General features: G+C 36.4%; 2 protein-coding genes across 3 annotated transcripts in view; both read right to left on the reverse strand.

Annotated features, from left to right (window-relative positions):
• Nucleotides 1–3,785: 3,785 nt before the first annotated feature.
• LOC147819009 (uncharacterized) lies at nt 3,786–8,000 on the reverse strand. Its single transcript, XM_087174545.1, has 4 exons — nt 7,595–8,000; nt 5,829–6,140; nt 5,709–5,750; nt 3,786–3,999 (listed from the first exon to the last, which is right to left on the reverse strand). The coding sequence occupies exons 1-4, from the start codon at nt 7,683–7,685 to the stop codon at nt 3,944–3,946; spliced, it is 501 nt and encodes a 166-aa protein (XP_087030671.1). The 5' UTR covers nt 7,686–8,000; the 3' UTR covers nt 3,786–3,943.
• A 790-nt stretch (nt 8,001–8,790) lies between these two features.
• LOC111656618 (tetraspanin-18B-like) overlaps nt 8,791–13,353 on the reverse strand; it is a 30,307-nt gene continuing 25,744 nt past the window's right edge. For both annotated transcript variants that reach the window (XM_023408409.2, XM_023408408.2), the window contains exons 5-9: nt 12,936–13,010; nt 12,356–12,454; nt 12,050–12,217; nt 11,411–11,494; nt 8,791–10,756 (exon numbers count right to left, since the gene is read on the reverse strand). In XM_023408409.2, coding sequence (XP_023264177.1) covers nt 10,709–10,756; nt 11,411–11,494; nt 12,050–12,217; nt 12,356–12,454; nt 12,936–13,010 — 474 coding nt within the window. In that variant the 3' untranslated portion in view covers nt 8,791–10,708. The remainder of the gene's footprint in view (nt 10,757–11,410; nt 11,495–12,049; nt 12,218–12,355; nt 12,455–12,935; nt 13,011–13,353) is intronic.

Raw genomic sequence — 13,353 nt, forward strand, 5'->3', positions numbered from 1 at the left:
CTATACTATGACTTTTTATGCCTTGCTATACTATGACTTTTTATGCGTTACTATACCATGACTTGTTTTTGCTTTTTTTTTTGCGTTACTATACTATGACTTTTTTTGCCTTTTTTTGCCTTACTATACTATGACTTTTTATGCCTTACTATGATATGACTTTTTATGCCTTTCTATACCATGACTTGTTTTTGCTTTTTTTTTGTGCGTTACTATACTATGACTTTTTTTGCCTTACTATACCATGACTTTTTATGCCTTCTGATACTTTGACTTTTTATGCCATACAATACTATGATGCTTTTATGCCTTATGATACTGTGACTTTTTTATGCCCTTTTGTGCCTTACTATGCTATGACTTTTTCATGCCAATTTTTGCCTTACTATACTATGCCTTTTTTTGCCTTTTTTGCCTTACTATACTATGACTTTTTATACCTTACTGTACTATGACTTTTTTATGCCTTTTTTTTTGCCTTACTATACCATGACTTTTTTCTGCTTTTTTCTACCTTACTATATGATTACTTTTTTATGCTTTTTTTTTGCCTTACCATACTATGACTTTTTATGCCATACAATACTATGACGCTTTTATGCCTTACTATACTATGACTTTTTTATGCCTTTTCTTTTTGCCTTACTATACTATGACTTTTTATGCCTTCTGATACTTTGACTTTTTATGCCATACAATACTATGATGCTTTTATGCCTTATAATACTGTGACTTTTTTATGCCTTTTTTTGCCTTACTAAGCTATGACTTTTTTATGCCTTTTTTGCCTTACTATACTATGACTTTTTATGCCTTACTATGCTATGACTTTTTATACCTTACTGTACTATGACTTTTTTATGCCTTTTTTTTTGCCTTACTATACTATGACTTTTTTCTGCTTTTTTCTGTCTCACTATATGATTACTTTTTTTATGCTTTTTTTTTTGCCCCACCATACTATGACTTTTTATGCCTTACAATACTATGACGCTTTTATGCCTTTTTTATGCCTTGCTACTATGACTTTTTATGCCTTCCGATACTGTGACTTTTTTATTCCTTTTTTTTTGCCTTACTATACTATGACGTTTTATGCGTTACTATACTATGACTTTTTGTGCCTTACTATGCTATGACTTTTTCATGCCAATTTTTGCCTTACTATACTATGCCTTTTTTTGCCTTTTTTGCCTTACTATACTATGACTTTTTATACCTTACTGTACTATGACTTTTTTATGCCTTTTTTTTTGCCTTACTATACCATGACTTTTTTCTGCTTTTTTCTACCTTACTATATGATTACTTTTTTATGCTTTTTTTTTGCCTTACCATACTATGACTTTTTATGCCATACAATACTATGACGCTTTTATGCCTTACTATACTATGACTTTTTATGCCTTACTATACTATGACTTCTTTATGCCTTTTTTTGCCTTACTATACTATGACTTTTTATGCCTTGCTATACTATGACTTTTTATGCGTTACTATACCATGACTTGTTTTTGCTTTTTTTTTTGCGTTACTATACTATGACTTTTTTAGCGTTACTATACCATAACTTTTCATGCCTTACTATACTATGACTTTTTATGCCTTTTTTTGCCTTACTATACTATGACTTTTTATGCCTTACTATGATATGACTTTTTATGCCTTTCTATACCATGACTTGTTTTTGCTTTTTTTTTTTGCGTTACTATACTATGTCTTTTTTTCCTTACTATACTATGACTTTTTATGTCTTACTGTACTATGACTTTTTTATTCTTTTTTTTTTTGCCTTACTATACTATGACTTTTTTTGCCTTACTATACTATGACTTTTTATGCCTTACTGTACTATGAATTTTTTATGCCTTTTTTTTGCCTTACTATACTATGACTTTTTATGCCTTACTATGATATGACTTTTTATGCCTTTCTATACCATGACTTTTTTTTGCTTTTTTTTTTGCGTTACTATACTATGACTTTTTTTGCCTTACTATTCTATGACTTTTTATGTCTTACTGTACTATGACTTTTTTATTCCTTTTTTTTTTTGCCTTACTATACTATGACTTTTTATGCCTTACTGTACTATGAATTTTTTATGCCTTTTTTTGCCTTACTATACAATGCCTTTTTTATGCCTTTTTTGCCTTACTATACTATGACTTTTTTATGCTTTTTTCTGCCTTACTATACGATGACTTTTTTATGCTTTTTTTTGCCTTACAATACTATGACTTTTTATGCCTTACTAAAATATGACTTTTTATGCCATACAATACTATGACGCTTTTATGCCTTTTTTATGCCTCACTATACTTTGACTTTTTTTATGCCTTTTTTTTGCCTTACTATACTATGACTTTTTATGCCTTACTATACTTTGACTTTTTTTATGCCTTTTTTTTGCCTTACTATACTATGACTTTTTTATGCTTTTTTCTGCCTTACTATACGATGACTTTTTTTATGCCTTTTTTTTGCCTTACAATACTATGACTTTTTCTGCCTTACTAAAATATGACTTTTTATGCCATACAATACTATTACGCTTTTATGTTTTTTTTTTTGCCTTACTATACTATGACTTTTTATGCCTTACTATACTTTGACTTTTTTATGCCTTTTTTTTGCCTTACTATACTATGACTTTTTATGCCATACAATAATATGATGCTTTTATTGCTTACGATACTGTGACTTTCTTATGCATTCTTTTTTTGACTTTCTATACTATGACTTTTTTATGACTTTTTTTCTGCGTTACTATACTATGACTTTTTATGCCTTACTCAACTATGACTTTTTTATGCATTTTTTTTTGCCTTACTTTACCATGACCTTTTATGCCTTACTATACTATGACTTTTGGACTTCACTGTAACTGTTACAAATTGTCAATAGTTTAAAACATTAGAGTTCATATTTATTCCTCAGCCATTATAGTTAATATCAGTGTGCTACTCCAACAGAAAAAAATATGCTCAAAATTATTTTGAGCTCATAAAGTAATGTTAATAATTTCAATATTTGTAGTTGTAAATCAAATTTAGACAAGGCAAAAATAAGTCATAGTATAGTAAAGCATAAAAAGTTTTTGTCTTTGGAATGATCTAATATGACTTCACTCCAATTATTGGAAGGAACAATTCTGTCGTCCCATCATATTGACAGGCATATGCAAACCTACACCCTTGCTGTATTTATATTCTTTTGTTGTTGTGGTTTTTTCAGTGATCACATGAGGTTGTCAGAGAGTGACAGATGATCATACTTTACTGCATGTGCTCACAGCTTGATGGAGCTGAGGGCGTTTGTGTCAGCTGATGCTGGATATCTGCATTATGTATCAGGCCACAGGAAGCCCAGTTATGTTGTTTGAAGCCACCTCTAGTGTTCCTAGGAATCATTACCTCACCCATTCCTGGAAATCCTTCTGATGTCAGTCAGGTGAGAGCAGTCAGTACATGGGCACAGATGAGTGTAAAACTATAAAAAAAGGAAGTGTAATAAGTCTATTTAAAATTGTGACTGAAGTTTGTATTTCATCTGAAAAATCTGGATTCAGGTGAAAAAAGATGTGTAACGGCACTTGATAGATTTATATATAAACTGTGCATGACTATACAGAAACTACGCACCTCTCTGGGCTGCAACTGTACAGTGTGTCTAGAAAAATCACGAGCACACTTCAAAGACAGACACACACACACACACACACACACACACACACACACACACACACACACACCATACAACAGAGTCATATAACCAACACAACATCCCATACCATAGCAGGTTTTATTTAGAGCTCTGTGTGGGACAGGTGTAGCTTCTGTGAGGATTTACAGTTATTTTGTTTCAGCTGAACTGAAGCATGTCTGTTTCTGTAGCTGCATCAACATTCATTGAATAAATAAAGTATTCTTCTGTTCATCTCCTACATGCAAACAAACAATGCTAAAGCATGGAGAAGAATGAGTGTCCAGGTGAGACCTGAAAGACAAAAGCACACAGTAACTGTTATATTTTGTAAGTGTTGCAAGGGCACAGGTTTACTGCAGATGTCCAGTGACAACTGACACACACGCCCTCAGCTCCATCGAGCTGTGAGCACATGCAGTCAAGTATAATCATCTGTCATTCTCTGACAACCTCATGTACTCACTAACTGAACTTGTTTACACTACCTTTGGAGTGAAGTCATTTTAGATCATTCCAGTATCTCAATATATGAGATTGTTCCAAGTAATTTTACATATATAGGCTATACTGTATATACATATATGATTTTAGTTCATATGTACATATACTTCATATATGGAAATTATTTTGATTCTAATATGGTAATAAACTGTTCGGTGGACGCCATTACAAAGCCAACCTCTTTATTTTGAAGGGGTGGCAGGATTGTTGTATCACTACCAATGTTCAAACCAAACCTACACCCTTGCATTAAAGCTTTTTTGTTCATTTATAAATTATTCAATAGTTTATGAGAGGACAAACATGGCAACACCATCCGTCACTGGGAAAATCACTGGTCATTAGAGGAAAGTCTAGTGATGTTCTGTATTTTCCTTAATGTCATCAAATCCCATGAAATGACAAAAACCAACAACGAATGTCTCCTAGTAACAAATATTGTGTGTGAATCCAAACATGCACACACAGTATGTAGTTTATTTGGACTCAGTCCAACACACATTATCCTGCTGCCTGAAATAGTCACAAGAGCAGAAAATGTGGATTAATCCGACGCTGAAAATAGTCCCCAACAAATGCACTATTTTGCCCTGTTTAAGTAAAGTTTGGTAAAACCTACAGTGAGTAGCTGTTTTTTTAGTTTTCAATCAACAGTTTTTAAGGATTTACATCTTCAGTAGGAACAGTAGTGAACTTGGGGTTAAGAGTCAAACACAGGGTAGTGGAGTCAAAGCGCTGGGAGATGGACTCATACATTGTTTAGATCTTTTCATGGGATTTGTTGACAACAAGAAATATATAAAACAATTTTGGAGTTTTGCTTTAAAGGAAACATCCACCGCGAAATGAAATAATTTTTACTTTAATGAAAACAATAATCCAATAATGTTAAAGGCTGCATCAGACAGCAACAATGTCAAATAAAAAGGAAGAAAAATATAAGATTACAAAGTGGGCACACAAATAAAATAAAATCAGCAGCCTTTGTAAATGAAATAAATAAAAACAGAAGCAAACAAGTCAAAATGAATTTCAGTGGAAAAATACAATTAAAAATACACTTGAGGACCAAAAAGATGATGTATTTGTTTTAGATTATATTTTTTAAAAGCTCTAGAGAATAGCATCTTTCAGGACTTCAGGGGATTTCTACTGAACTGAGTTTATGCTGCATGAACTGGAGAAATGTGCACAAATTCAATAAGTTTATGTAACACTTTAAAACACAGGTCATGCTTTATGGTGCAATTTGGTTGTATGAATCAGACAACAATAAAAGACTGAAGTTTTGTTACAGTTATTTGAATGTAGGAACAGTGGAAATAAACAAGGCCTTAGGCAACAATAGAGGAACAACTGGGCATTTTAGAGGAAATGAGAATTGAACTATATTCAAAGTACTTCTGTAAATAGTGATTTATTTTATTGGTACCTGATTCCTATAACATGACACTGTAAACTGTGCGTGTGTGTCTGACATTTGCTTCATGTAAACATACCTGACTGATTCCCTCCGCTCTTTGGTGCTGAAGTAACAGACTCTAAAGAAATAAACACATCCTGTTATCTCACTGTGTCACAGCTCACATAAATGTCCCGCCCACACCTGTCATTCTCACCTGATATCCTGGCCAACTCGATGCTGTAGTCAGAGAACTCATGTCGCTTGCTCACAGAACAAACATGAACCCCGAAATCCTCCGTCTTGACCTGCTGGATGGTCAGCGTGATGTTACCGGGGTTGTAGATGATGGTGTAGCCCGTGGTGCAGTTCTGGAAAGCTTTGTGTTTGATGTAGTGACACAGCAGCTCGTTGTGTGGGCTCCTCCACAGCACGGACAGCTGGGAGATGTGAGTGTGGTCCTCATAGTGGTATGAACACAGGAAAGTGACCCGCTCACCCGGCTGACAGAGCACTTTCACAAGGCTGCCTGGAGACAGAAGAGGTCACTGTCAGGTGGTTAAAGGTCCCGTACTGTATGAAGGTAGATGTCCATGTCATTTTTGATTATAAAGAAGGTCTAGGTTTTATATTAATACTGTAAAAGTATCAAAGCGCTCAGTCAGAGAAACAAAATAAAAACAAGCCGTCAGGACTTCTGTAACTTTGTGATGTAACAACAAAGCAGTCATCGCTCTCAGTTATGCTCCAAATCCCACCCACCTGGACCCACCATCCAACCATGCAGGATTAGATTTTTCTGAGTGTAATTTACCTGAAATCTGCTCTATTTTTTATTAGATCACTCAGAAAACTGTCAGCCAATCAGAAGCTAGACTCAGAGTCTCCTCTCTTGTAATTGGCTCACGGACATGTTGTTGCTAGAGCTCCAGAGAGAAGCCTGAGAGAGGAGATGTAAAACTACATTGAGATGGTTTTTAATTCTTAAAACCCGCAAAAATATCTTCTTATGGATCAACACTTAAAATAAAACACAGGAAAAGTGTAAAATATGGGACCTTTAAAGCAGCACAATCATTTTATATTAAACACACAGTATGTAACTTCTGTCACGAGGGGTCTCTCAGTCACAACAACAATAACAAAAGAGGTGACATCATGAAATAGCGTGGGAGTAATCTTTTCCTGGTTTTGATTCCTTCAGTGTCAGTCGTTCAGAAAATCAAACAGACCCAGTGATTATAACCGTTAAAAGCACTAAGTAAAGCAGTTTCAGCAGTTTGGACACAAGACGTCTGGGAGAGGTTGGGAGCTGAGATTACAGTTAACCTTTGTTTTGATTGTTTCTCTGGTAACTTATGGTCCTCCTCTCCATAACAAACAGAGCAGCTGATTAAAATCAGTAGAAACACTCATAAAGCATTTTCACTTTGAAAATGAGTAACTTGGGGCACCCAGCGGCTCATTACCACATGATGTTATTGTCAGAATCTTCACTGTCAATGTAATTCATTTTCTTAAGCATGTTTTAAGCCTCTGCAAGTTGATTTTCACACAGTGCTGAGACGTACAGAAAGCAGCAGCAGCAGCAGCAGTGATGAGAGCAATGTTCAGTGTTTAATGGTTTCACACCTAGTTTGGAAATAGCATCAAAGTTCTTTCCACTAAAAAACATGCGTGAGGCACTAAACTCAGTCAGGCAATATATTTCTATTGTGTTTTGCTCGGTGGAAGTTGTGTTTTTATAAAAGAATGAAATGAAGCCAGTGGTTTGTTGTGAAAGAGGAAACTGAACCCTGATATCAACCCGTCATGTCTCAATCTGCATCTATATTATATCTATAGCATAGAAAGTACAAGATCTATGATACAAACTAAAATATATATAATAATAAACTATTGGAGTCCGTCTGCAAAGAGAGTAATTTAGGCAATAATAACATCAGGTGATATATTTATCTCTCTACGTGTTGTGAACCTTACCTTCTCCAACCAGGTGTGACAGAACCAGTCCAAGGTACAGTGCAGCTGTCCCAGTCTGTTCAAGAGGTGTCCTCCACATTTGGCGATGCATTAACTCGTCAGGTTCAAATACTTACATGAACATTATTTGGAAATATAAAGATTCTCAAGCACAGAGTTCAAACTCGACGCCGGTCTCATATCACTTTTGTTTTCACAGTAATATCAGTTTACAAGCCTCCACATCAGTGTAAATGTTCTGACCCTGTGGTTACCAGGCATCAGAAGACTCACTGTAATGTGACGCTTCAGAATCAGACAGAAAAACCCCGTTGTTTGTGTTTGTGCCGGAAGAAAAAATCTGTATCATTAAGTGACTCACTGGAAAGGTCTGCTCTTTATTCATCCAGCAAGTTTCAGCACGGGGGACTTCCTTCTGGGTGTTTTACAGAAATAAAAAACACAGCCTATGAACACACTACAAGATGGCTGAGTCACTGTCAATTATCCAATGAGCAGCAGGCACAAAAAGTCAACCTTTTAAAGAAGGTTGTGCCTCAGACTTTCCGAATAAAAGCACAGAACACCAACACAGATAAAAGTGGATCCCAAAAATATTTGAACTTCAAAATATGTTGTGTTTTATCTGCCCTTTTGTTTTTAGGAGCATCTTGTTGAACAATGTATTCTCTGTTGTATGGATAGATGATCATATACAACAGGAGTTCACAACCCTGGGTCACTGATTCCAATAGGTCCCAAGAAACAGTATGTGAATCCTTTGGAATGACTTTGTTTTCTGCATTAATTGGTCATAAATTGCAATCTGAGATCTTCATTTAAGTCATAAATTTAAACAAACAAGCAACCAAACGTGCTGAAGTTTATAACACAAACAATCATAATCTTTCGTGTCTTGCCATGACCGTCTCTTCTGGTCATTCCACAGCATCTCTACTTGATTCAGGTCTGGGCTCTGACTCCAGGAGGTGGGTTGCGAAGACGCTGTGAATGTTTGAATGAGGTTCTCAATATGGAGAAGAACAACACGATTGTGTGAATTGTGTTTGTTCATAATTATAACCTGGATGAAGGTTTAGGGTTAAATTATAAATTTAAACATCACTGAAGGTGATTCTAAAAGGTTCACTTACATTTTCTTGCTTCCACATTCAGTATTTGTGTATGAAATCTAAATAAAATGTTACACCACTAAATTCACAGCAATCAGTTTAATGTTGATCAGTGCCATTTATACAAACCAATAGTTTTCAAACACACACAAAAACATGTTATTTTAGGTCAATTTCAATCTTATAACCACTGACAAAATGAATATTATTACACTTTGCACAAAGAGGAAAAACACACACTGTACACTGGCACAGTCCTACTGAGGATTATATACATACATACATGTACTCTCACACACTCACACATGTTGTGAAGATGCACTAATTTACAGCTGCTCCATGACAAACTTAAACACTACTTCACTTATTTTAACACGTCCCACGGAGCCGTACGTGAAGGTACAAGCTCTTGTAAACATACAGTTTTTTTTTTTAAAAACCTAACTGCTGTGACTCTGCATCATGTTTGATGACTCGTGACTTGTTTTGTAGACAACAGGCCTCCTGCAAGAACCACATGTAGGAATGGTTTCTCTCTCTTAACTAAAATTTTCTCTTACATAATAACTAAATTCAGGAGAAAACACTTGTTTGAAGAATTTTAAATGTTATTGTAAAAAAAAAAACTAAAATTAAAAATAAAAATAAATAAAATATATTCTGTTACTGTATCAATGTGCAACAAGGTTTGCCAGTGTAAGACTGGCATATTTTGGCAATAAGAGGGAAAAAAAGTGTAATATTTTAGAATTACAGAAAAAAAAAATTACAGGAATATAGTCGTAGTAATTTGAAAAAAAAAAAATTTGTAATATCTGAATTCCTCCAGAATAATGTTGTAAGATAAATATTATAACAACGTTTGACTTTAATAAAGTCAAACGTGTTGGAGAAAAAGAGAAAAATAGAGAAGAAGAAGAAGAATCTAATCTCTTGACAAAAAAGTCAATATTTCTTGAATATTTCAAGAAAGAAGTCCCAATATTTAGAGAGAAAAGTTGAGATTTTATAACTAATACATAAATAAGTCAAAGCGTATGTGTCAAGCAAGTGATGGGCAAACCGAAATCATACGTTTCACTAATAAGCTCCTTATTACGAGTGGCCCTGACGCTCCGTCATCTGTAAAATGACTGACACATCTCTTCACTTCCCATCTAAGACTGTTACTGTAGCAAGACGTCCTTTTGTTTCCGTCATTAATCATGTTATAGTAATTCCACAGGTGTTAATTTATCAAATCTAATAAATGCACCCCTGTACGTGGATGGCGGCGTGCATCAGATTTAAAACGAGGAATTTCCAATCAGTTTGTGCAGTTAAAATAATTTGGCGAATCTGACTGGGAACATGAGAAACATCATGAGTTCATGTTTACGAGAAGAGGAAAATGCGTTCTTGCGTGAGGCCCGATGTTCTGGTTTCCATTGCTGATCACCTCAAACTACACGATCACCTTCACATTCTCCAGATTCCAGCTGTAAAAAACAAACATTTTTCATGTGACCCTGACAGCTCTGAGTGTTGTGAGGCTCACTGCAGTATAATGTGTGCTGGCTGTCCATGGTGCCTGAACCGTTTTGTGCAGAACTGTGCAGACTGTCCTGGATCCTGAGAATCAATCATCGTGGTGAAATCCAGGACATAAATCAGGGTGTTAACTGTGTGGTGTGTTTCCAGCTTCCTGGACACAGACTAGTCCTGGACTGAAGTGACTTCTGTGTTTAGCTTGTAGAACCTGGACTCACCGGTGTTAACCCTTTAGTAAACACTGCGGACAGTGCCACACCTCAGCCTCAGGTCACAGATTACCTCCTGTGTGTGTCTATTGTGCCCGAAGCAGCACCTGCTGCCGCTGTGAAGTACAAAATGATGCCACAAAACCAATGAGACACATAAACTATCACTGTACAAATACATTTCATATTTTACAGTTTTGTTTTCCTTCTGCTTGTGCCTTTTAAACGGCTGATGATGATGGCGATAGTGGTGCACGTGGCCGTTACTGGATACCTCTGAATAAACACATGGCGAACACCATGGCGAACAGCTGGAGAGAGAAGGAGACACGCAGGGATCAGAAAGGGTTAAAGCTTCCTGTCGTAGAGCTGAGAGGAGAAGGACAAACTTTTAACCAGGAACGACAACTCTGACGTGATGAAAAGACCAAAACCAAAAGAAATGTTCAGTATTTTCCTAAAACAGCTGCTCACTGCAGTTTTCTTTCAAACAGGAGGAAATAGGGCGTTTGTTGGGAACTATTTTCAGCTGCGGACTGATCCACATTTCATGCTCTGCTGTGACAGAAAACAACCTTTTGTAATTTTAGGATAAATTTGATGTTCTTTTGTTTGGTGAATTCACCTTCCTTAAACCTGCTTCATTTACTTTTACTTCTGTTAGTTTCCTTCAGTATCTGATGCCTGGTTTTTCCTGTTTAAAGAAAAGGCTCTTTACTCAAAACGCAACCTGTCGAGTTGCTGAATTTTTATTTTCATCTGTTTTCTTTGTTTTTTTGTTGCAGAAATTGGTTTCTTTGCCTCCTCTGATGATTTCTTCATCTGATGTCAGACAACGGCTTCAGACCTGAGCCTTTTGCTTAAATGTGACATTTGATGTTTCAGACTGAAGATTATATAGAATAAAAAAGAGAACAAGCAATTAAGCATTCAAATACAAAGGAATCTGAAAACACTGCACATACTTCAATTGTCAGCACCACGATGGCCAGAGCTCCTGCTGTGTAGATGTACGTCTCAAAGTAGTCGACCATTGCTGAGTAACAGCCCTGCAGGAAAAAAACAGCAGGTTTTAACTCACAGCCTGGTCATAAAACCATAACTAAAAACCGTTTTATCCTTAATAAAAGAGAGCTACACTGGGGTGTGTCCACTTTTTTAGCATTTCTGTAACAATGCACTACAGCATCTGCCTATAATTAAATGTGCATGTCACAACCTGAAGTCGGTTCTGAAGCAGCAGCTCAACAGTTTTTGTTGTTATCATGATTTCAGGTATCAAAGAAAAAACTTAAATTAACTTTTGGTGTTTTTATTCTGTCTTTTGTCAGTTTTATGGATAAAAAGTTGCTTGTTTTATGAGAAGATTATAGTTTGTTTTGTTTCATTTGAACGAATCTGTTAAAATAAAAACAAAATAAAACTAGAACTGCACAGTATATGAAGAAGTTAAAATGCTGCTCACACATTAATGCATCAGTAATAATAGTCTAGACTTTTTGTTCGTACTAATATTATCAAATAATAATAGTATTTATATACGATTACGTTGTTGATGCATTTGGTGTTGTGTTTGTGAGAAAAATTGTGCTTCCTCTAATGACCTTGTTGTGCCTGAAGGCCACGGTGCCGCTCACACACTGCTCCACACTGGCGTCTCCAGGGTAACTGTTCCTCTGGCAACAGGCCTCAGGGACCATCTTGCTGGGGTTCAGGAGCCTGAAGAGGCTCTCTTCGAAGTCCTCGGGACCACTTACGCCACAGCAGTTGAACTATGCAGAGAGGCATGATGGGAGAAGACAGCAGATTGTAGGTGTGGGCATTGATGGATGTTGTTGTTATATATTGAGTGGAATAAAAACAAGGAGAAAGTAAAACAAGGAGCGGTAATTGGAAAATTGATGTTTCACCGTGGTCATGATGGCGTTCCACGTGGAGGTGAAGACGTCAGTGTTGTTGTGACCCTGATAGTGACGTTTCAGCTCCCTGGTGAAATACTCCCTGGTTAACTGAGCACAGACACAAACACAGTTCAGGTCAGGAACCAGGTTTCCGTGAGATACCAGCTCTGAAGATGACGGGTCTGCTACACACACATATACACGTGATAACATAAACATACACCCACATAATATACAAAAATAAAATGTTCTTTTGACATAATTAATGGTATCATGTGATTTAAAGTTGAACTGCATCAACGATAATCATCAGCTACTGAAACGGCCTCCTGCTGTTACCAGCTTCCTGTTGCTTCTGACCCTTTATGTCATTTATCCAGAGCAGGACAGGTCTTCCAATTATTTTGTCCACCTAACACTGTTATTGTAAAATTACTGATTAAACAATTAATTGTTCAGTCCTGCTGCATGAGTGAACACGTCCCTGTGCACTGGAGTCAGTCAGAAACACAAAGCACGAGCCTGGACTGATTCAGCAGGTTTATTCCCGCTGAGGAGGTGAACCGGTCCAGACTGAGGCCGCACTCACATGCTCCCTGAAGAGGAAGGCCAGGATGGCGGCTGCCAGCTCAGCGAGGAAGATGAAGAGGATGAGCATGAAAAACTGAGAAGAGATAAGACAAACGGAGCGGTGTTACCAAACGAACTTATACTCTACATTGACTTTCTACACAAAGGCTTCATTATGACTCCAGATATACAGTCATGAATAGATTTTCAAATTTAAAGCGTGGATAGAAACAGTAAAAATACGATAAACATTAAACTGATAGAAATAATCTTCTTCTAGTGCTGCACCATTACAGTCGACTCCTCTAGATGGCGCACTTGTACTGTCTCACTCTGGTCTCACATGACGAGCAGAGGAGGAGAGAGTGACTGTAACTCAAGTTTCCTTTCCCTCATGTCTGAACTTCAACCTCCTTAATGGGCTGATATTAATTTTT

The sequence above is a fragment of the Seriola lalandi genome, unplaced genomic scaffold, assembly GCF_002814215.2.
Source record: "Seriola lalandi dorsalis isolate HSWRI2012SDOR001 ecotype SW California unplaced genomic scaffold, Sedor1 jcf7180002054361, whole genome shotgun sequence".
In the NCBI taxonomy this organism is placed as follows: Eukaryota; Metazoa; Chordata; class Actinopteri; order Carangiformes; family Carangidae; genus Seriola; species Seriola lalandi.